Source organism: Cervus elaphus, chromosome 4 (genome assembly GCF_910594005.1).
Source record: "Cervus elaphus chromosome 4, mCerEla1.1, whole genome shotgun sequence".
NCBI classification, from domain to species: domain Eukaryota; kingdom Metazoa; phylum Chordata; class Mammalia; order Artiodactyla; family Cervidae; genus Cervus; species Cervus elaphus.
In genome coordinates, this window is record NC_057818.1 from 33,772,918 (window position 1) to 33,798,347 (window position 25,430).

General features: G+C 41.2%; 1 protein-coding gene across 1 annotated transcript in view; it reads left to right on the forward strand.

Annotated features, from left to right (window-relative positions):
- Positions 1-25,430, forward strand: part of LOC122691792 — a 374,778-nt gene that overhangs the window by 202,404 nt on the left and 146,944 nt on the right. Inside the window, exon 6 of the mRNA XM_043898642.1 lies at positions 9,391-9,501. Coding sequence (XP_043754577.1) covers positions 9,391-9,501 — 111 coding nt within the window. The remainder of the gene's footprint in view (positions 1-9,390; positions 9,502-25,430) is intronic.

Here is a 25,430-nt window from a genome sequence, read left to right on the forward strand (position 1 = left end):
TGGGGAGATCGTGCACAGGCTGAGATATAGACTTCCCTAGGGGAGGATGGGTCCAGGCACACCAAAATAAAGATAAGCAGCCAAGCTATACAGTGAAACTCATCAGAAGGCAAGAACAGGTGTGGTGTGTGAAATACCCTTTGGGGTCTGAGAAAGGGCTCAGGGATGTGGACTGAAGGGTTACTAGGAAAAGGTATTTTTCTCTCACATATAAATCAAGCCAAGGCATGCCTCCCTCAGTTTGAAGATGAAGTCTCCTGCCCCCAGGAGAGGACATGAGGCTAGATTGAACACTCTGTCCCAAGGTCTGGAAGCATTAATGGACTTGTGATTCTCTCTTCTTATTGATAAACCATCCTGACTCAGGAATCTTGTCTAAGAATGATGTGAGTTTATCTGTCTTGATGGTCAGGAGAATCAGCCATTTGAGGAGCAAAGTAAAAATATACAAGTTATTTTTTGAGAACAAGGGGGAAAAAATTGAAACACAACCCAAAAGCATACACCCAGAATCTTCGAATCTTGGGGATGAAACAGAATTCAGAGATTAGAGGCTAAATGCCACTCAAGAAATCGAATCCTCTCCAGTATCTCCCCCACAAGCAGAAACATTAGTGTATGGTAGGTCCATATATGAGATGAAGAGTTGGGATGCTTACTTGCAAAACAGGGTAACAGTGTTATATATCACACAGGGATCTATTTACTGAAAACGTTTTCCTTCCCAAATATCTGACATCCAGTAACTTCTCCATATGTATGTTCTCTGAGTAACAGCTAAAGAATGTACAATGGCTAATGGGTTCCCTGTGGGGGTCTGGAGAATATCAAATCCATGTACTTAGTCTCTGTTTCTTTAAGCTCACAATGTTGGAATGAATCAGTTTATTTCAGCAAGATGTACTGGATAGAGGTGTGGGATGTTGCGTATCTGTTGAATAATGATTGTGTGATGGGGATGGTAGAAGGAAGTCAAATGGAGACTATTATCTCTTCTCAACATCAGCCTTGAGATGTAGGTGTATTACTAGCCTCACAGATGAGTAAACTGAGTTTGATTAATTTTCCTAAGCTCCCGCTGCTGCTGCTGCTGCTAAGTCGCTTCAGTCGTGTCCGACTCTGTGCGACCCCATAGACAATAGCCCACCAGGCTCCTCTGTCCCTGGGATTCTCCAGGCAAGAACACTGGAGTGGGTTGCCATTTCCTTCTCCTTGCTACTGACAGCCAAAAGAAAAATCAACAGCCAGTGCTGTTGTTTGTAAAAATATCATGCTCTTTTCAACAAATGGTACAGGGACAACTGGATAGTTACAGGCTAAAGAATCAAGTTGGACCCCCTACTTCACACCACACACAACAGTCAACTCAGAACAGATCATGCTTAAATGTAAGAGCTAAAACTATAAAGATCTTAGAAAAAGTAAGAATCATTCTTCATAACTAAGGAAGGCAAAAGGGTGATTCTAGGGAACCCACAGGTTAGGCAGTTGGTGATTCAGTTGGTAAAGAGTCTGCCTGCAATGCAGGAAACCCAGGTTTGATCCCTAAGTTGGGATGATTCCCTGAAGAAAGAAAGGGCAACACACTCCAGTATTCTTGCCTAGAGAATGCCATGGACAGAGGAGCCTGGTGGGCTACAGTCCATGGGGTCGCAAGAGTAGGGCACAACTAAGCAAGTAAACCTACCTACCTGCATAGTTGATTTACAATGTTGTGTTGGTTTCAGGTGTACAATAAAGTGATTCAATTATACATATATCTATATTCATTCTTTCTCATGAAGGTTATCACAGAACATTGAGTAGATTTCCGTGTGCTATATAGTAGGTCTCTTTTGGTTTGTCTGTATCTTCTAACTAGTAGTGTGTGTGTGTTCATCCCAGCTCCTGATTTATCCCTCCTCCTACCATTTCTCCTTTGGTAGTCATAAGTTTGTCTTTGATATCTGTAAGTCCTTTTCTGTTTTGTAAATAAGTTCATTTGTATCATTTTCATTTTTTAAAAATAGGATTCAGCATATAAGTGATATCATGTGATACTTGTCTTTCTATGTCTGGCTCACTGCACTTAGTATGGTAATCTCTGGGTCTATCCATATTGCTGCAGATGACATTATTTCATTCCTCTTTATGACTGAGTAATATCCCATTATATATATTACATATATATATATATATAATATTCATATTTTAGTTTAGTTTAAGGCAATAGTTTATTATGACAGTAAAAGCACATGTAAAAAAAATAGATAAATTGGATGACATCAAACTTAAAAATTTTTGTGCTACCATTAAGTATGAGAAGACAGCTATGACTCAATAATAAAAAGACAGCCCACTGAAAAGCAGGGAAAGGATTTGAATAGATATCTTTCCCAAAAGGTATATAAATGACTAATAAGCACATGAAAAGGTATTCAATATTCTTAGTCATTAGGGCAATGCAAATCAAAATTACAATAGTCCCCACTTATCCATGGTTTTACTTTCTATGCTTTCAATTACTCGTGGTCAACCTTGGTCCTGAAATATCAAAAGGAAAATTCTATAAATAAACTAATTCATAAATTTTAAATTGCATGCTTTTCCAATTAGTATGATGAAATCTCTCACTGTCCCACTCCTTTCCCTCCAGGAAGTGAATCATCCCTTTGTCTAGCATGTCTGTTAGTCGCTTAGTAGCCTTCTTGGTTATTAAATCAACTGTCAAGTTATCTCAGCACTTGTGTTCAAGTAACCCTTATTTTACTTAATGATGGCCCCAAAGTGCAAGAGCAGTGATGCTGACAATTCAGATATGCCAAAGAGAAGCTGTAAAGTGCTTCCTTTCAGTGACAAGGTAAAGGTTCTCAACTTAATAAGGAAAGAAAAAAAAATGATACGTTGAATTTGCTAAGATCTATGGTAAGAAGGAATCTTCTATTTGTGAAATTGTGAAGAAAGTAAAAGAAATCAATGCTAGTTTTGCTGCAGCACCTCAAGCTGTGAAAGTTATGGCCATAGTGCATGATAAATGCTTAGTGAAGATGGAAAAGGCATTAAACTTATACAGTAAGGTATTTTGAGAGACAAGGCAAGAGAGAGAGACCATATCCACAAAACTTTTATTATAATATAGTTAAAATTGTTCTATTTTATTACTAGTTATTATTGTTAATCTCTAACAGTGCCTAATTTGTAAATCAACATTTATAATAAATATGTATCAGTCAGTTCAGTTCAGTCGCTCAGTCTTGTCTGACTCTTTGAGACCCCGTGGACTGCAGTATGCCAGGCTGCCCCGTCCACCACCATCACCTGGAGCTTGCTCAAACTCATGTGTGTAGACTTGGTGATGCCATCCAGCCATCTCACTCTCTGTCATCCCCTTCTCCTCCTGCCTTCTTTCCCTGCACTAAGGGTCTTTACTAATGTGTCAGTTCTATACATCAGGTGGCCAAAGTACTGGAGCTTCAGCATTAGTCCTTCCAATGAATATTCAGGACTGATTTCCTTTAGGATGGACTGGTTTGATCTCCCTGCAGTCCAAGGGACTCTCAAGAGTCTTCTCCAAACCACAGTTCAAAAGCATCAATTTTTTGGCACTAAGCTTTCTTTATGGTCCAATTCTCACATCCGTTCACGACAACTGGAAAAACCATAGCTTTGACTATGTGGACCTTTGTCAGCAAAATAATGCCTCTGCTTTTTAATATGCTGTCTAGGTTTGTCATAACTTTTTTTCCAAGCAGCGAGCCTCTTTTAATTTCATGGCTGCAGTGACCATCTTCAGTGATTTTTTAGCCCAGGAAAATAAAGTCCATCACTGTCTCCACTATTTCCCCATCTACTTGCCACGAAGTGATGGGACCCAGATGCCATGATCTTCGCTTTTTGAATGTTGAGTTTTAAGCCAACTTTTTCACCTTCCTCTTTCACTTTTGTCAAGAGGCTCTTTAGTTACTCTTCACTTTCTGCTATAAGGGTGGCGTCGTCTGCATATCTGAGGTTATGGATATTTCTCCTGGCAATCATGATTCCAGTTTGTGCTTCATCCAGCCCAGCATTTCACATGACGTACTCTGCATAGAAGTTAAATAAGCAGGGTGACAATATACAGCCTTGACGTACTCCTTTCCCAATTTGGAACCAGTCTGTTGTTTCTTGTCCAGTTCTAACTGTTGATTCTTGAGCTGCTTACAGATTTCTCGGGAGGCAGGTCAGGTGGTCTGGTATTCCCACATCTTTAATAATTTTCCACAGTTTGCTGTGATCCATACAGTCAAAGGCTTTGGCGTAGTCAATAAAGCAGAAGTAGATGTTTTTTTGGAACTCTCTTGTTTTTTCAATGATCCAACAGACATTGGCAACTTGATCTCTGGTTCCTCTGTCTTTTCTAAATCCAGCTTGAACATCTAGAGGTTCTTAGTTCATGTACTGTTGAAGCCTGGCTTGGAGAATTTTGAGTATCACTTTGCTAGCATGTGAGATGAGTGCAATTGTGCAGTAGTTTGAGCATTCTTTGGCATTGCCTTTCTTTGGGATTGGAATGAAAACGGACCTTTTCCAGTTCTGTGGCCACTGCTGAGTTTTCCAAATTTGCTGACATATTGAGTGCAGCACTTTCACAGCATTATCTTTTAGGATTTGAAATAGCTCAGCTGGAATTCCATCATGTCCACTAGCTTTGTTCATAGTAATGCTTCCTAAGGCTGACTTGACTTTGTACTCCAGGCTGTCTGGCTCTTGGTGAGTGACCACACCATCGAGGTTATCTGGGTCATTAAGATCTTTTTTGTAAGGTTCTTCTGTGTATTCTTGCCACCTTTTCTTAATATCTTCTGCTTCTATGTATGTGTAGGAGAAAACATAGTATATATTTAGTATATATTTGATTCAGTACTAGTCTCCAGTTTTAGGCATCCACTGAGGATCTTGGAAATTATCCTCTGAGAATAAGGAGTGTTACTGTACAATGAAATGCCATTGCACACCCACTAGGATAGTTCAAACTAAAAGGACAGAGAATAGTAAGTGTCAGAAAGAATGTAAAGAATTTGGAACCCTGATAACAATCCCAGGGCTTCCCGGGTGGTGCTAGTGGTAAAGAACCCATCTGCCAATGCAGGAGATATAAGAAACTTTGGTTCGATCCCTGGGTTGGAAATATCCCCTGGAAGAGGACATGGCAACCCACTCCAGTATTCTTGCCTGTGAGAATCCCATGGACAGAGGAGCCTGGTGGGCTTCAGTCCATAGGTTTGCAAAGAGTCGGACATGACTGAAGCAACTTAGTAGGTGTGTAAAATGGCAGGGTCCCTTTGGGAAACAGTTTGAAAGTTCTTCAAAATGTTAAGCATAGAGTTTTCATATTACCCAACAATTCCACTCTCATGGATATCCTTAAGGAACAGAGAACATATATATACACAAGACCACTTGGACATAAATGTATGTAGTAGCATTATTTGTAATAGCCAAAATGTGGAAAAAAACCCAAATACTTATCAGTTATAAATTGTATATATAAAATGTGGTATATCCATACAAAGGACTGTTACTTAGCAGTAAAAGTAATGAAGTACTGATGCACATTATAACATAGACGAATCTTGAAAGTGTTACCATCAGTAAAGGTACCAGTCAGGAAAGACCATCTGTGGTATGATCCTGTTTATCTGAAATGTCCAGAATAGGCTAATCAGTAGAGATAGAAGGTAAATAGTGGTTACCTATAATAGGTGGTTGAGGGGTGACTGGGATGTTGACTAACAGGTATAGGATTTCTTTTCAGAGGATATACATGCTTTAAAATTCGATTGTGGTTTTTCGTGGATTGGGTTTCCGTGTGAATTTACTAAAAACTTTAAATTTTATACTTTAAATGGTTTGGGTATAGCAAGTGAATTATATCTCAATAAAACCATTCAGGGTCTTCCCTGGTGATTACCTCTATGACTTTTTGGGAGCTTCTTTCTCTGTAAGCCTCAAGGTTTCTCATCTGTGAAGTAGAACAAACAGTTTTCATCTCATGGGATTGTCACGAGGATTAAATGAGATAATGTATGTAAAATGCTTAGAGAGTGCCTGCTATACCTAAGTGCTTTGTCAGATGTTGCTTTTCCCATCTCCCCCCAGTTCTTCCGTGTTACCAAAAAGTCTCCAGGTTTAGTCACTGCAGCCATTTCCTAATACCCACCAACAAGGCTCCCACCCAAACAGCAGTCTCTGTGCTTTATGACTGTGTTTATTGTCCATGTTTATTGTCCGTCCTCAGAGGGAAGAGCATGGACTTGTTCAAGATGTTAGGTTCAAAGCCTGATTCTACCGTAATAGCTTATTAGCCCTTTCAGCGTTTAGTTTTATTAATTGATCAATGGTTAGTATTTTTGCCTGGAAATACTGGTATGAGAATTAAATGTTGTGAGTCATGATAATATGGAGAACGCCAAGCACAGAACTGGGCTCTGTGAAGAGACACTCATCCCATATAAGCTGTCTTCTCTTCCCCACCCTTTCTGGCTTTCAGCCTCAGTGAAATAAAATGATCTGATAAGAACAAAAATGCACTTGACATGAAGGAGGGGAAAAAAAAAAAAAAAAAACACCTTGGCTGATGGTTTTCTCTGCCAAAAAGATCTTACCCAGAGCTTCCTAAATGACTCCAATTAAGAGGCATTTTTTGAAGGCATACACATGTACCTGTTTTTATTCCCTCTTTCTCCAGTGATCAGGTTAGATGGAAAGAAATAGACTACTTCAATTTCACACAGAGTTTTATGAAAAATTTAAACTCTAACCATTCCTGCTCTCCAAATTGGCATTTATTAAAGTTATGAGGAGAGTTTGCAAGCAGGAACTACATCAAAAATATGCACAGGGCTCTTGGAGAGTTACTTTCTGCAAGTGATGATGTCTTACTGTCAGTCTTTGAAAGAAATATCAAAAAGGTAATGTGAGCTGAAGCTTAAGATTTCTCAATATGTCCATTTGAGTTACAAAGGATTTTTATGCTCCATTTCAGACATTATTTAAACATTGTTATTCCTGCAAACATGCCACCCAGAGATAAGGTTTTGCTCTGAACCACATCGAAATGCAGATTGGTTTAGAAAGTCAGTTTCAAAGTGCCTTCTTGGAGGTAACTGTTTATTAAGCCTTGGAGGAATTTCAGTTGCAAACCCTCAGTGGGAAGCAAGGAGAGCAGTAAGATTTGTAATATTCTCCTTAATCATGTGATTTGCCAACACTGGTACAGTTATAATCTAAATAAAGTTCTGGAGCCATCAGGGCATTATACTGTAGCTGCTTCATTTAATCTAATGGCCCACATTTAGGTAATTTTCATGCATTTTAATCTATTTAATGATCACCTTTCTCAGGTGATTTACAGCAACTGGATGTCTGGAGCTCAGGTACCTAGGAGCCATGCACTGTACAATAAACCTGGAGAAAATACTCCTGGAAAATGTATGTTTTGTTTAGATCTGCCCTCATTAAGCACCAGGATAATATTTGCTGAGGATATCCTTCTGCCTCATAAGATTTATTACTGCACATTATATAGGCACCCAAAGAACAGAATTAGTCTAAATAATGTAGAATATATTGAAATACTGAACCCTTTAGTGGACCAGTAGACACTTACATTTCCTAAGAGCAGGCAGGATACCCCAGAATTTTCTATGAAAGATGATCAAATGTAGTAGCTCCTTCACACTATAAGAGATTTAGGGTTTACTTCATTCATTCAAGGTTCTGAAAAGTCCTGCAAAATGAAGATATATTTTGTTTGCTGTAATCTATGCTGCTTAAACTTCAATCATAGAACCCATCCTACCTTGTAACCCTTTTTAACATCCTTCAGAATATATCTCATGAAAGAGAACTCTATTAGCCTATATCCAATATCAGTTTTTCTTTGAAAAAATACAATATAAATTTGCAGACAGACACAGCTAGGCTTCCATCTGGCACTTGCAAACATTGAGCTCTCACAGCATAAGCCATTTCAGCTCTATGAGCCTTGCTTTTACCTTTTGAAAAGATATCTTTTAGAATACTGAGGGGTTTAAGTGAGAAAATAAATGCGAAATTACCAGAGAGGTGTCTGGCACATAGTAGGTTTAAATCCATATTAGTGTCTTTCTTCTATCTAATGCAGTCTCTACAAGGCTGGAAATGCAGCCATAAATAAGATGGTTCCTACTTAGCAGAATTGTAGATCTTTCTCAGTGAAAGACTGATCTCTGTTTCATGTGGCCTTCTGAACAGACGTTTTGGGAAGCCTCTCATGGATATCTCACCTTAAATGAGCACTTACTATATGTCAGATGATGTACTGTTCTATGTCCTGTTTCATCATCATAGCAATCTCATGAAGTGAGCATTTCAAATGGGAGAACTAGGTCTGCTAGAGATAACTATCTAAAATCACACAGCCAGGGGTTGAAGAAGTGGGCAATAAACTTAGTATTATCTCATTTTAAAAATCTGTCATTAATAATGACTAGGTTATTACTTATTGCTAAGAATATGTTCTTTTAAAAAAAACCTTTATTTATTTGGCTGCCTCGAGTCTTCTGTGGCACACAGAATCTTTGTTGTACCATGCGAGATCTTTCCTTGTGGGGCTCCTACCCTCTAGCTGTGGCTCATGGGCTCAAAGCACATGTGTTTCAGTAGTTGCAGTGCACGGGCTTAGTTGCCCCTCGGCATTTGGGATATTAGTTTCCCAACCAGGAATTGAAACCAAGTCCCCTCCGTTGCAAGGTGGATCCCCACCCACTGGACCACCAGGGAACTTGTTCTTGTCCCCGAGAACTTGTTCTTAAACTTCCGAGTATGGGATCAACAACCAGTCATGAAAAGAGAGCTTGAAAGGAAGAGAATGAGGAAAAAAGGAAAATAAGTAGAAAGATAAATAAAAAAGCAAAAAAGGAGCCAGAATGTGAATGAGACTTGGGCCAACTGGGCCATGTCTGACAGCCAAGGAGGTTCTCAGGTGACTCTGTGGCCTCATTATTTGGCAGAATTCTGCAAAATATTGTGAATTTGTCAGAGCCTGGCAAATGTCATGCCTCATTAGGCAATGTAAATTTCACAGTGTTTAATATAGATTAAAATACTATTCTGTTTGCCAAGATTTTGTCTATCATGCATATACAAGAAATGGTAGAAATTCCCCTAGACTTTTATCCAGTAACATCAAAAGGGCCTCTCATTTCTCCATTGTGGGTTATAATTTAGACCTCTATGAAAATCTCAGTAAAAGTGAGAGGTTTACAAGAGCTAATTAACTTTTAACTCATTATTGACTGGAGGATTTTTACAGAAATTAAGGCCTGTGATCGGTGATCTTTATTTTGGCTGGCCAAAAATTAATTCTGTTATTTCACTATCACTTTGCAGGTTATCAAATTCAACAGTTACACCTGACACACCTGTAATGTCTTCTGATTTTTGTGAAATGCTGTCTTCAGTCCTCTTCTCTGTGGAGACAAAGGAGCATTCTCCAGCACCGTGAGTTTCATTTTCACTTTCTGTATCAGAATCAGTCACTAAGGATTTTTTGTCTTTTTGTTGGTCTAATGTTCACATCATCTGAATCAGAACTACATTCTGAAGAACTATTCATCTTCTGAGACCCTAATACATATGCCGCTCGGACAGTCAAAGAAGGTATCTGCATAAAGTTCATCAAAGAATTAAAAAAAAAAATCTTATTCACTAAAAATTTCATGATGTGTCATTTTTAAAAATTATATGCTTATTATACACACAAGGTTGGAACAGAAACCTGATGGAGCAATATGTGAATGATAATGACAGTCATAGGTTGTATAATGAACCCTTGACCAATTTTAAGCTCTAACAACTTTGCATGGTGATGTTTATTGTATCACTCTCTAAAAGCATATTAATATGTTTCTGGTCAGTAATATGTTAGGATATTCAAGTTGATGATGAAGAAATCATGTTTTGACCTAAGTTTGAAGTTGGAAATGATTTTAAATAAGAGCTTTTGCGGACCTTGAGTTTAAATAATTTTGGAAAGTGACAAAATAGTTATCTTTGAATATTTAGAGTGGTGTCATGTTAAACAGGCAAGAAATCTGTACTTTGGGACATCTTTATCCATAACTATAATAGGAAACAATCTGGAAAGTTGGTTTACATAAATATACTACAGCTATATTCATCTTATTTAATCAATTAACATATATTTATTCAGCTTATGTCTACCATGTACATACTGATGCCTGGAATTGGGACATATAAAGAAGATATAAACACAACAGATCTAGGGAATTCCCTGGTGGTCCAGTGGTTAGGATGCCACCCTTTCACTGCTGAGGGCCCAGGTCCGATCCCTGGTCGGGGAACTAAGATCCTACAAGCCACATGTTTTGGCCAAAAATAAAAAGAAAAGAAAACAACAGACTTAGATGTCTGCATGAAGCTCACCAAGAAAAAGAAATGCAAAAGTCAAACGAACTCAGTGAAATGAGCTCCAAGAGAAGATCATTTGCATCGGGAGCCTAGGGAGAGAAAGGGCTAATTTTTATAGAGGAAGATAATTTAAAAATTTCCAAAAGGATATGATGTTCCAGTTAAATGTTGAGGGATGGTAGGATTTTGACTGGGAGGTTGTAGGCAAAGAAAACCCAAAGCAGGGGGAACTTACAGGGCAAAGCCAAGAAGGTGTGAGGTGGTTGATGTGCTCCGTGAGGCACAGCCAGCTTGGAATGCTCAAAGCTACCTGTGTCCCTGGTGAGGGCACCATGTGAGTTGAACCTGTTGGGTGCAGAGGAACCTGGTCCGCATGGGCTTTGGATGTTATCCCATGGGGAACAGAAATCCACAGAAGGAGTTCAGCAAGACAAGAATGAATGCCCGTCACATAGAAGACCACTTCAGCATCGCTGTGACTGGGTAAACCATTTCATGAGATAAAGAGACATCACAGAGGAGTCAGAAAGGGTTCCTCAGGCATTCACTTGCACATGCAGCCATCCTCACTGAAAACCCACTCTCTGGGAAGAATGATGTGCTGTCCATTCAGTGAGAGAAAATCCACCACATAAAAACTTTGCATAACATCTCAGATCCTTTAGTAGAGATTTGAATCACACAAAATAGCATAGCTTGGGCAAACTTTAAGTTCTATGTATTTATAGGGCTATTTTGTATTGTCAGAAGTCTAAGATTAAAGAGGCATCAAAGGTAATTTAATTTGATCTTTCACATGATGCTTGAATCACTTCTATAAAACTCCTGTCAAAGGTTGCTCAGTCTCTGATTATTTAGAGTGATAGGAAACTCACCTTCTGCCCAAATGATAGTGCTAATCAAACCAGTGGGGACACATGAGAGATTGGAACACAATGATGGGCAAGTGTGTCCAGGCGGTTAAGTGACTACTGCACTTGGAGCTGGGGGGACTTGTGAAGATCTCCGTTCTTGGAGGGGTTTTGAGTCTTCACAGTGGGAGTCACATTCTGAGCAGAATCTACACTGGGATTCAGATGCAAAAGCCAGGAAGTGAAGAAGTCAAGTGGTAGGACTCATGGGCTGGTTGAATCAGCATTATCTGAAGCACAGGGTAGGAATGGGGGCTGGTCACTACAGATGGATCACAAGGGGAGATGGCCGGTACAGGACTGGTTCAGGGGAAAAGCTCAGGAAAAAGACCGTGAAGCCGTGAGGTTCATCAGAACACGGTCTTATGAATGAGGTCTACAGAGTGAAGGCCTAGGGTTTTAAAGAAACAAGTGAGCCTGCAGAAAGCCTGGAGGAATCAGAGCCAGGAAGGGTCATTTGGGTTCAGAGGTCAACGTTTGCTGAGTGGCGTCCTATGCAATGCGGTGAGCTCTGTGTTGGCCTTTCCCTACAGGGAGCTGACCGTTCCTTGTACCTTGGCTGATATTTGACTACACACTGGCCTTAGTTTGACTTTAAACCCCAAGGCAAATTCTTTCAGTGTGGAGGCCCCTCTTATTTTCCTGCTACTGTTTTCATTTTGAAAATATTGAATACGTTAGACAAAAATCAGCTGATTATATGAAGGAAGTGCCTGTTAGCAGTGTGTGTGTGATGGGGGAAGGGTAGTCTTTCATGTACTGCAAGGAACATAGAGGGCAAAGAACATCCCTGAGCTGATCTTTTTAGGAAATTGCAGAGTGAAAAACAAAGGACAGATTTTCAAACTAGATTTCCTCTCTGAAAGAACATCCTGAGACATCGCTATTAGTCATAGATACATAATTTAAGGGTTCAAAAGAAGTGTCAGAAAACAATTTTCATGCCAATTTTTCAAACTCAAAATGGAGGGATGAAAAATATAGGAGGCGCTGAGGTCATGAACATGCATATCTTTCAGGTTTAATGTCCCGATGTAGCAATTAGAAAAATCAGGTAATTGGACAGTTACTTTGTCAAGATAACTGACTGGTTAAATCAGCTCAGCAGGTGAAAATCTGGAAGCTTGGTTTTGAGCATAGACTCACTAAATAAGATTTTAAATGCATATTTAGGACAAGAAAATCAGATTCTTGTGTTGTGATTATAAAGCACAAGTTCATGAAAGAAAACTGGGATTGAAGCAAATCAACGTATATTGTCTCTCATTCTTCTTTCTCTGTCTCTACATATAAACACACACAGATATACAACACACAGACACATACACACACACACGCACTCCACACATGAACACATACTGTCAGGAGAACATTTCAGCTTTGCTACATTAACTAGTCACCAAACGCCCAGGCCCATAGAAGGAAGCTAAAGGGTATTGTCCTACCTGGATCAACTAGTGAGCACTTCAAACTCATCACTTCTAGGACTTAACTCATATGTTCTCCCCTTGGAACTCTTTTCACTTCCTGTTTCCCCAGATTTGGTAAATAGCACTAAATCCACCCTTATGTGCAGATTAGAGCCCTGGGTATCATTCTTTATAACTATTTCCCTTCTCCCCTCTTTTAAAAGCAGTGTCTATGTTCTGTGTAGTCCTGAATGATTTCCCAAATCTAACCACCACCCCCTCCCCCTGCCACTACCCATGTCCAAGGTACCATTGTCACTAAACTGGACTGGCTGCAACCATCCGTTACCACACATTCTTCTTGTTCCCAGTCAAACCCATATCCTCACAGGACAGCTGCCCAATGAGCCTTTTAAAATGTAAACTTAATCATGTACCCTATCCTGCCCCATTGCTTAAAAACTGTTAGCTTCTCAGTGGGGCTTGCCTGGTGGTTCAGTGGTAAAGAATCTGCCTGCCAATGCAGGAGACACGAGTTTGATCCTTGGGTCAGGAAGATACCCTGGAGAAGAAAATGGCAACTCCCTCCAGTGTTCTTGCCTGGGAAATCCCATTGTCAGAGGAGCCTGGCAGGCTACAGTCCATGGGGGTCACTAAAGGGTCAGACACGATTTTGTGACTAACCAACAACCACTTCTCATTGCTCTTGAAAAAAACCAAAATCCTGAATGGACCTGCATATTCCTTCATTAGACCCTGACTTATCCCTGGATTAATCTGTGTCTTTATTCCTATCTGCATTAGTATCTGTTCTATACAGAGATCCTTCAGTTTGCCTCAAGCTTGCCTTCAAGACTTTCCCATATGTCTTTCCCATTACGTGGAACTCTATTCATTTCTTAAAATTCAAAGTGATTTCTGTATCACTTAGAACTTAAAGGTACTTTCACAGCAAGTTTTTCCAGACCCCCTGGACTGAATCAGTCCCCTGCTTTAAGCCTGTTTGGTGTCACTTTTATTGTTGTTGTTGAAATTAGTTGTTTAATAACTACTGACCCTGCTGGAACTGTAAGTTCCATTAATGCAAGAAAAGATGTGTGCTGTTAACCAGCATATCCCCAGAGCCTGAAACAACATCTCAAACTGAAAAAAAAGTCCTAAAAAAAGCATTTGTAAAATGACCCAATGAATTCCTTGAGTAATCTTTGGTTTATTGGCATCACAATGAGTGGTACTGATAAACCGCATAGATCCAAAGTTAATATGAAGTTCTGAGCCCACATCCTCAAAATCAACTTCCCTTGAGTGTATGGAGGAAAGGGTACTGAAGATTCTGGTTAACTAGACATGTAATTAAAATAAAATACTCTTGGATGCAGTTGTTAAAGAAGTGATTTTGTAAAGAGAAGTAGATTATGTGGGACAAGAAATGTGGTACTTCTGTCCCACTCTGCACTGTGTAGGATATTCCTGAAATATTCTGGTCAGACCTGGGACTTTACACATTTGAACAGTCCGGAGGCGAGAGAAGAGGATGCTGTGGAAGACGGGGAACCATGGCAACCAGGAGGTATTGTCAAAGTTCTTGGGGAAGTACTTGGGAACTCTGTTCAGAAATCTGAAGAACTCTCATGTTTGTGATGAAAATGTCCTACATGACCTAAAAGAGAAAGAGCGGCAGGAGTTCTTGGGCGAATTTCGGATGGAGCCAGATGATGGCTGTCTGTATGGAGAACAGTTTTGATTAAACATTCTGGACTGTGATATAGGTCCTGCCCTAGATTCAAAGAGTGTGCAAGGTGTCAGCATTCTCAGGAGGTGGAATGGGCAAACCCAGAAAGTTGTGAGATGTCTGCCTCTTGATTTGGTCCAATGTAGACTGGCTGGTCTGGAGAAGGCAATGGCACCCCACTCCAGTACTCTTGCCTGGAAAATCCCATGGACGAAGGAGCCTGGTAGGCTGCAGTCCATGGGTTCGCAAAGAGTCAGACACGACTGAGCAACTTCACTTTCACTTTTCACCTTTATGCTTTGGAGAAGGAAATGACAACCCACTCCAGTGTTCTTGCCTGGAGAATCCCAGGAATGGGGTCGCAGAGAGTCGGACACGACTGAAGTGACTTAGCAGTAGCAGCAGCAGACTGGCTGGTCACATGGTGCTGACAGTCAAAGCTTGTTGGGAGTTGGCGTGTGGCCACACCAGTTTCCTATTTAACTGGCATTTATTTGAGGGGTTTTCCTGGTGGCTCAGATGGTAAAGAATCTGCCTGCAATTGGGGAGACCTGAGTTCAGTCCCTGGGTTGGGAAGATCTCTTGGAGAAGGGAATGGCAACCCACTCCATTATTCTTGCCAGGAGAATCCCACAGGCTGCAGTCCATGGGGTCACAATGAGTTGGACACAACTGAGTGATTAACACTTTCACTTTCTTATTTGAGAAGACACTGTGTGCCTGAAATTGTGCCGGGCTTGTTCACAAATGCTGACTTACTAGTGCCACACCACAGCTCCATAAGATAGATAATACACTTTTGCAACCCTGTTTTGCAGGTAATGAAAGTGAGACTTAGCAAAGTAAAGAGACCTCTTCAAAATATGCTAATGATCCTTTTTCTAAAAGGTTTTTTTTTTTTTTAACATTTATTTGTTGACTGTTTATTTGGCTGCATCAGGCCTTGGTTGTGGCGTGTGGGGTCGTTCCCAGTGGCACACGCAGGCTCGTTGTTGCTGTGCCCTGGTTCCTTTCGTTGTGGAGCACGGGCTTTGGATCGCATGGGTTTAGTTGCCCCACAGCACGTGGGATCTTAGTTCCCCGACCAGGTATCGAACCTTCATCCTCTGCATTGGAAGTCAGATTCTCAACCACTGGACCACCAGGGACATCCTGGGAAATGATACTTTGCCAGTGGTTCTTCTTTTTCAGAATCCCACAGTCCCGTTTTGCTTTTTCAATGTAACACTTAGAGGCTGTTCCAGGGCTCACGAGCTCTAATTCTACCTTACTGAGCTTGATGCCAAAATGGCCAGCGCACTTAGAAACCTGGCCACAGTGACGACCCCTGGCCACAACTGAACAAAAAGACAGAAGTCTTCAAACTGGGTCATTTCTAATAACCAGATGTAGCTGAGATTGCAGAGAATGAAGCAGGGTAGTAATGTGTGTATGTGCTCAGTGGTTGCAGTCGTTTTCAACTTGCAGCCCCATGGACTATAGCCTGCCGGTCTCCTCTGTCCATGGGATTTTCCAGGCAAGAATATTGGAGTGGGTTGCCATGCCCTCCTTCAGGGAATCTTCCAGACCTGTGGATCGAACCTGCATCTCCCATGTCTCCTATAGGTGAATTCTTTACCACTGAGCCACCAGGGAAACCCACCGTAGTAATAGTGGCAGAATATTTGTGATATAGGGCAGGTTGGCTCTCTTAAGTATTTTATTCATGTTTCTTAGGGATAGAAGTACCAGATTTAGCAACCAGGGGCTTATGACTCAAGCCAATGAAGGCAAAACCTGCAAAATCACAATAAAAACTTCATGATGCTCATAATTAGGCTAAAAATAAGAGCATATGGCAGCTGAGGGAAAACATGAGCTGCATATATTGGATTTCCAGTAGACGGAGTTGAAGAGGAATGGATATGTGAAGGCATATTATTGTAGGTGACGACAGGAAAGAAATGGATGGAATTAATAACAACTCATCTGGAAAAGTAAGGGAGCTCTGCAGTGATAAATAGAAGTAGAAGAAAAGAAACAAATAAATAAAGCAAAGAATAAATAGCCAATAATGCGAGATACTAAAAGTCTAAGCTGCCATCAAAGGCAATAAAAAATATGGGGATGGATATATGAAAGATAAAAAAAGACAAGAACAGAATGCATAAGGCAAAAGTGGGGATAAGAAATGTCTTTTTCAAACAATATAAGAAATCTCTTAATTAATGGGTGAGAGGCATGTAGCTCAAAAACTGTTATCAAAGTAGAGTGGAAATAAGGAAGCTCCAAAAGCACTGGTTAGACATCCTGAGAAGACCGGGGTGGTGCCGTAAAGTAGAAGAGAAAGAGGGAGGTGTTACAATGTAGGAATTTGTTTTTATTCCTGCTGGGTGAGGGCCAAGTGGTGTGGGAAGAATGGGGAGGAATATCTGAAAGAGCATAGATGAATTTGGGGATCATACCATTGAGGTTAGTCTTGGCATTATACTGTGGAGACGATATGCCCTTTGTCACTTTTCCTAACCTCTGTAACCTTATGTTTTCTCTGTTGAGCGGAAATTATTAGTCCTTACAACTGGGGTACTGTTGTGAGCATCTGATATGAAGAATGCGTGTCAGTGGCCTACAAGAGAGCCCCCCGCATGACAGCTATTCTGATTGCAAAGTCAGATGGTAGAGTGAAAAGAGCTATCCCAAAAATGAACAGGAGAGAAGGCAGGACATTCACCTTGACTGAACCCTTGTAGTATTCTGGGCACATACACACATTAATACTCTGATTCCTCACACTAACCTTATGACAGTGACATTAATTTCCCCAAACTTCAGAAGCACAGATGGAGGTGCAGAAAGCTTAAATGAAATGTCTTAGGTTTCTCTGCTAATGATTGATCAATCTGGAAACCAAGCCCAAATTTCTGAACACGGAATTCTTATTCTTTGCATCACATCAGCCAATACCAGTTAAATTAGATGAACCATTCAGATCCGTCTGGCTCAGACGCCTAAAAGCTGTGACTTTTGGACCTTTTACTGTTTAGAGTCCTGTTTTCTCTCTTTAACTTCAAAGAGATTTGTTTTCACCTCCAATCCCTTGAGTGGGCAAAGGACCTTCAGTATACGAGGTGTCTTAGGAGTCCGTGAGTTTGAAAAATTACACCAGCTCCACTTTCTCCATCCCCTTAAACATGCCAACAGGAGAAGGCACAAGGAAGACTTACGAAGACCCCCAAGAGCCGATGGCAGCAAAGCGGGAAAGGAAAGGACCGGAGACAGCCCTGAGGGCACTCCTGTGTTCCATCTTTCAATCAGTTCAGCCAGCAGACCTTTAATTTAGTCAGAAACTTCAGCCCCCGTGGATGCAGGCAGTGCTGAGAAATGTGTTCTCAGCAAGGGAGGTGTCAGGACGGATTCATGAGAGGTGTTTCATGCCTCACAAATCATCCTGAATATTTCATATACATTAAAAAATTAGTGGACAAAACCGGGGCCGTGGCGTATAATTTACTTAGACTTGCGAGATGTTTTTGATATGGAGCAGGGCAAAAGATTTATCTGTGGGCACATTAAGCCATGCTTAGAACAGAGTGCATTGGCTTTGCGTTTGCACCCATCAGAGGGGATAGCAGAGAAAGCTGTGTAATGGTGAGGCAGTAAATATGGGCGTAGCACAGAGAAATATTAGCTTCATTTTTCTTTCCCTTATGCAGAACGCTCTCCGAAGGACGGTATTGCCCCTGTATGAATGAGTTTAAAAGGCATAAACAAGGGAGTCTGATGGCCTCATTCGGAGGGTCCAGCGGGGATCCACCTCCTTGCAGATGATGAGATTGTATTCGGAGTAGGCATGCCACCGTGTGAGAAAATGAATTTAATAGAAGTATCACTGCTATTTACAACCAAAGGAACACAGGTGAAATATGCTGAAAAGAGAATGAATTCATGGCCTGCAATGTCTTTTTTTTTTTTAACGTTTGGAAAAGCACTTAGTATGTGACCCTCATCCTGTAGATAAATGTACTCGGAGTTTATAGTAATTCAAACCTCTGAGTTATGTTTAGCTAAGGTTGAAAGAGTTTGAAAATTCAGCCTTGAGCTACATTTGCTGGCAGAAGATCAGCGTCTTGTATTCACTCTCTGCCTCATTTCTAGATTCTAAAACTCTCAGAACTTAACTCCAGTCCCTTTTTCTCAACCAAGTATGTGCCCCAAAGCTGGGGCTACAAGGACACAGATTTGCCCTTGACTCTGTAAACGGTAACTGTGTGATGAAATCAGTGATGAAAAGACACACCATCTCTTCTGTTAACAGAAAGTCACGTGACTCTGAAAAAGTTTAATTTTTTTTCTTCCTTTTGGCCCATTGGCTCTCGTGAACACGGGTGAGTGTTTCCTCAGAGATGTCATGTTGGGAATGAGTTTAGAGGTCTTGACTTGCAGAACACAGAGATGCGTCTCTACGAATGAACCCAAGTTGTAGGAGGTGGTGTTTATGGACTAGCTTGGTGAAGCTAGTCTTCCTGGAATATAGTGACTTTGCAAACTGTAGGAACTGGGATAGAGAAACCACTTCTTTCTTAAGATCGCTAGAGAGTAGAGGAATGAGAATTGGTGGACCGGAAAGGAGAGGGGATAGGCGATGCTGATGATGGTCTTGCTGCTATATAATCATTTCTCAGTACCTGAAGACGGTCTGTGTTTTTGAGTTACTCATCTTCCTGTGTCTCTTTTTTAACTGAATTTCAGCATTTTCATGATTTCTGAGAGTCATATCATCTTGACTAGCAGAATTAGAGTATACATGTATGGTTGACAAGCCTTTAGCCCAGGATTCTGGGGCTCGGGACCCTCTAAGAAGTGGATCTCTAGGTAGAGCCATGATCCATCAGAGTGGCTTCAAAATCAGCCCCTCCCTTCTGGCTACCTGATTTCCTCTCTCTTGCCTGATAAGAACCCCAGATTCCTTTTATGGATGTGGGAAATAAAATGAGATGAATGAGTTGGAGACTTAAATTGTTATAAAACTATTAAAGAGAAATCTGTCTTAAGTTATCACCTGAGGGGCTGGTAAAAATCGGTCGTCATAGAGGTGGATTTTTAAATAAAGGTTGAACAAAATTATACTCAGATCCCTAAGGATGCTTCTAAATGATCTTTTAAAACAGGGGGTTATGCAGGGAGGTGACCTTCTTGCCTCACTGCCTGCAGGTGTTATACCAAGATACCCTGTGTTGAGCAAGGCTTAAAAGATCTGCACATCCTCAAAGAGTCCCTGTGTGCCCTTGGGTCTTCTATTATCTTGCCCAGAGTGATGCACTACTCTTGGAAACAGAGCAGTCAGGTCCTTCAAAAGTGGGTACTCACCTGAAATTTCAACCCTTGAAAATTCAGGATCCTTTGGAGAGTCTTTGACTTCTGCAAATATCTGCATACATAATGATCTAGAGCCCCATCTCCACTATGTCGCTCCCTTGCTTAGAAAGCTGCCACGCTTGCCCTGGCTTTCATGGTGCCTTGCCCCATCATCAACCCCACTTCCTGACTCTGCATCTTGTTCTACTAGACTCCGCCATACACAGGTGAGTAGAAACTTCCTCAACCATCACCTCCTGTGTTAAGAGTTTCTAAACCCAGTGTAACAGAGATAGGTTTTTGTTTCTTCGTGTCCTGTACCCACCCTGCCATCTACTCAGCACACAGGTTTGTAATTGCCGCGACTGAGTCTGTAAGTCTGCAATTATCCCAAAAGACAGAGACAGTGGCTAAAGCAGCTCTTCCCTCCATGTTTCGAGGAGGGTTTAATCCACTTTAGGGAGGGAGTCAATGTTTAGTGAATGAAAAAAAAAAAATGAATGGGTGAGTGGAGGGCTTATTCTGGAAAGGCCAGTGGAAGTGTTTCCCCTCTCTGAGGCACATCTGATCATTCCCACCCTGCTGGCTGTTCCTCACACACTTCTCACAGTTCAGATCCTCCCAGTCCATCAAGAGCCCATCCAATAGTGTGCTTTCTCCATGAACACATCTCCTCCAGTAATGTCACCTGACAACTGCATAGTCAGGGAGCCAATTTGTGTGCATGGTTTGGTGAGTGGTGGGAAAGAGAATAAGCTTCAGGGAAGTTTTGCTTTAGGGTGCAGTGGTTTAAGGGGGAGGGAAAAACCTTTCCTTATTGACCTGATTTGCAGTCTTCCCGAGCAAGGTAAAAGATGGAGCAGAGTGGGAGTGCATGGTGTCAGAAAGGAGACACAGGTTGGTGAGCTTCATCTCCCAGATGTGGGAATAGGGCTGTGGGTTCAAGCTAACTCTGTGCCAGATGTGTTTACCGGTTGAGGGGTAGGGGGAGACAGTCCCATCCACCCATTTCAGAGGGGCACCTATTCTCAAGGATGCTTTTTCTCAAAGTGAGATGTTTAAGATCTACCTGAAATTGACACCTTTGGTGGCAGCAAGAGGCAGCCACAGAGAAGAGCCCCTCGTTGGCCACCATCCTCCTGGAGGTAGATATTTTACCTCCCAGAGAGTTTACACCAGATGAAAACCACTTTCCAAAGCAGTTCGTCCAGGTATGCAGAGATAAATAAGGCCCACTGCATTGTGTCTGCACCTGCCTAAGAAGAACATTGTTTCTGGGCTTCAGACAGGATAATTGTTGTTAGTCGTGATACCACATTCTGTTTGGAGGGGGCTTTTGTTGATAGTTCTTTATGACCATGACTCCATTAAGCTTCCTTACACTCTCTAGTAGAGGAAACATCCTGCGTCCTTTACAGATGGGTGAAATGAGGCTTGGAGAAGTATGACAGTTCTATGGAGGAAGCAGGTGTGGGACTTGGGAATGATTCCCTGCATCCTGATTCCTAGCTTACCTGGCAGCCTGAGCTCAGCTTTTCTCTCTGCATCATCTAAATATCTCCTCCATCAGTCAAAAGATTTATATTTTCCTATTGCCTTTGCAGCTTCTTCCAAATAATTTTCCCCCCTCAGCACAAGGAATGAATTTAAAGGAATATATTAAATTAAAAAATGGACTTGCAAAGCAAGATTCTACTTTGACCCTAATATCTCCCTCAGATTCCTTCCTGCACACGTACACCCTTATCAAACACAATTCACCTTCTGTGGAAACAGGATGAGATTGAAGTCATGGCCAAAGGCAGGAATGGAAGTGTGGGCATTACTGGCACAAATAACAAGCATGTGGATGATGGCTGTGAAGAATTTCAGGTGCTAGACCACTAATTGCTGATGTTTTCCAAGAGTAGAGGAATTAGAGCAGATTATAGTTTTAGTACAATTATTTTGAAAAATGAATTTTAAAGATTGAGGTTACTGATTTTTTTTGTATTCTTTCCCATTAGAGGGAATAAAACAATCTTGTTAATATAGCATTATGCCAGACCATTCCCTTAGTGCCTTGAGATTTCACACACAAGCTCACTGGACATCTGAAAAGCAGCTGCATGAGCAACTTCAGAAATAAATACCTAGGAGCTCCCCTGGTGGTCCAGTGGTTAAAACTCTGCTCTCCCAAGGCAGGGGATCCGGGTTCTATCCCTGGTCAGGAAACTAGATCCTGCATGCCCCGCCACTAAAATTCTGAGTGCCGCAACGAAGACCCAGCACAGTCAGATAGATAGATGATAGATACTTAAATGTCCACATCTGATGGGCACATGCTGCTTTTCTTAAAACATGGAATTTGTTTCTTACATGAGTTTGATCTCAAAGGAATGATATAGAGAAGATGATATAGTAGACTTTTTATGATACTCCAATTTGATTCAAAATCACACCCAATTCAAAATTTAAAAGTAACTTCTTTGAAAAAATTGCCTTTTTCCTCCCCCCTGATGAGAATACACAGTCACTTTGAGGAATTTGGGGAACTAATGCAAAAAGCAAAGAAAACAAAAAACACACAGAATCTCACTTCTCAGAAGTAGTTGTTAATAATTTGGTAAGTTCTCACTTTATGTGTTAACTTCATTTGTCATTTTTCCCACTTGTCAGGTATCATAGTGCCTGTGGAACTTTATGTATATTCTCATATTCCTTTTAAGACTCCCTGATACTTGCTTCCCCATGTTGATACAAATCTTCATAAACATTTTAATAGCAATTCAGTGTTTTATGACATAGCTACCTTTATTCCCTTATGTTGTGAATTTGGGTTCTTTGACTGCATTTCTTAATGAAAGCAGGATATAAGCAAAGTGAATTTGAATTTATTAACAATTTGCAAGAAGAATGTACGAAATCATAGAATTTTTTTAAAAGATGTGTTTTATTTTTGCTTTTGGCTGTGGTGGGCTTCATCGCTGCACATGGGCTCTCTAGTTGCGGTGAGTGGGGGCTACTCTTCGTTGCGGTGTGCGGGCTTCTCCTGGTGGTGGAACGCATTGCCGCGCACAGGCGTAGGCACACAGGCTCAGTAGCTGCAGCTTGTGGGCTCTAGAGCACAGGCTCTGTAGTTGTGATGCATGGGCTTAGTTGCTCCGAGGCATGTGGTTCTTCCCAGAGCAGGGATCAAACCCGTGTCATCCTCTGCATTGGCAGATGGATTTCTAACCATGGACCACCAGAGAAGACTCTGAAATCATAGAATTTTTAAAGCTAAAAGACATTTGGAAGCTCAAGTGCCCAACCACCTTGTCTGTTTCAGAGATCTGAGAATCCCAATCCAGAGAGAGGAGACTTTTCTAGAGTGACACTGTGAATGAGCAGTGGAGGGAAGATTGGAACTTAAATCCCAGAGATCATCCTCCCATCCCATCTCACCCTTCCTTGTGGAAGGCATTTTCCTTCCAGAAAGGCGATGCCCTGGTCTACTCTTTGAGAAGGATTACTTAGGGCACCAGCACCCAGGGCCCCACAGGAACTAAAGATGGGCCTAAATGGTGAGCCAGCACAGGATACCTGTTGTTATTTCAGGCTTAAACAAGATCTTCTGCCAAACCAAATCAGAATGATGCTCTGAGAACACCTGGGAAAATGGGCTTCAAAAAGTTGCAGGTGCCAACATCAGAGAGAGTACCAGTGACCCCATATTCTGAAACACCCTAGACCTCTCATGCATCGTACCTAAGAGTCCTCACTGTGGTGTTCAAGCAAAAAAAAAATAATCTTCCCAATCTTAAAACCTTTGTCAAGTGTGTAAGGGGTAAGGAAAAGAGTTACTTGCAGAAGATCATTGAGGTGGGGATGTGGCCAGGCTTTGGGGGATGCCACAAAACAATCACTTTCTTCATCTGTGAAATAGGGATAATAGTGTACATTTTTCTTAAGTTTATTTTAATGCTAAAGTGAATGAAATAAAATATTTAGTATGATATTTAGCATTATGCAGGCTTCCCTTGTGGCTCAGCTGGTAAAGAATCCACCTGCAATGCGGGAGACCTGTGTTCAATCCTTGGGTTGGAAAGATCCCCTGGAGAAGGCAAAGGCTACCCAGGCCAGTATTCTGGCCTAGAGAATCCCATGGACTGTATAGTCCATGGGGTTGCAAAGAGTCAGATACGACTGAGTGACTTTCACTTTCACTTAGCATTATGCATAAGATGTGCATGAGTCAGTGTTCTAGAAGGATATATTTTAAATAACTGTCTCACACAGTTATGGAAAAGAGTGAGTCCTAAGACCAACAGGATGCATCAGCAAGCTTGAGACCGAGGATTTCTGATTGTTTGGTTTCAGTCTCAGTCTGAGACCCAGGAGACCCAATGACATAGTTAGCATCCAAAGATAGCAACCTTGAAGTGAAGGAAAAGCTGATGTTTCAGTTGAGGTCCCATGTCAGGAAAAAAAGCCAATGTCTCAGTCCAAAGGGAGCTGGACAGAAGAGTTCTCTGTTACTCAGGGGATGGTCAGCCTTTGGTTCTACCTAGAGCTTCAGCTGATTGAACCACCCACCCATATTAGGGAGAGCAATCTACTTTACTCAGTGTACTGATTTAAATGCTTATTTCATTGACTTCACTTTCACTTTTCACTTTCATGCATTGGAGAAGGAAATGGCAACCCACTCCAATGTTCTTGCCTGGAGAATCCCAGGGATGGGGGAGCCTGGTGGGCTGCCGTCTATGGGGTCATGCAGAGCCAGACATGACTAAAGCAACTTAGCAGCAGTAGCAGCATTGAAAAACATTCTTACAAATACATAAAGGTTATTGTTGGATGAAATATCTGGGCACCTTGTGGCCAGTCAAGTTACCACATAATATTAACACTCAGACACATTCTAAGAATTCTAAAATGGTGAATATTGAGTGTTCTTGTGATTTTTAGTAGTTTAGATGATTTTATCTTGCTTCGTACTTCCTTTAAGGAAAATACAAACAATTAAACAAATTATGGATGATGATGGAGAGGCATGGTTTTAATAATACCTTAATTGCAACCTGAAGTCTGGCCAGATTGAGTCTTACAGGTTGCAACCATGAAAACTTAAACATTTTGTTGACTAAAATATCTGATATGAAAAGTTTTGGAGAACTTTTATCATAAGACTCATCTAGAAGTGACCTGTAAAATACACTTCTAAAGGTGTTGGTAAAAGCCTCTATGCATCTCTATCTATAGACACATGACTCTACATCTCAGTTCAGTGCAGTTGCTCAGTCGTGTCTGACTCTTTGCAACCCCATGAACCACAGCACGCCAGGCCTCCCTGTCCATCACCAACTCCTGGAGTCCACCCAAATCCGTGTCCATTCAGTTGATAATGCCATCCAACCATCTCATCCTCTGTCGTCCCCTTCTTCTCCTGCCCTCAATCTTTCCCAGCATCAGGGTCTTTTCAAATGAGTCAGCTCTTCGCATCAGGTGGCCAAAATATTGGAGTTTCAGCTTCAACATCAGTCCTTCCAATGAACACCCAAAACTGATCTCCTTTAGAATGGACTGGTTGGATCTCCTTGCAGTCCAAGGGACTCTCAAGAGTCTTCTCCAACACCACAGTTCAAAAGC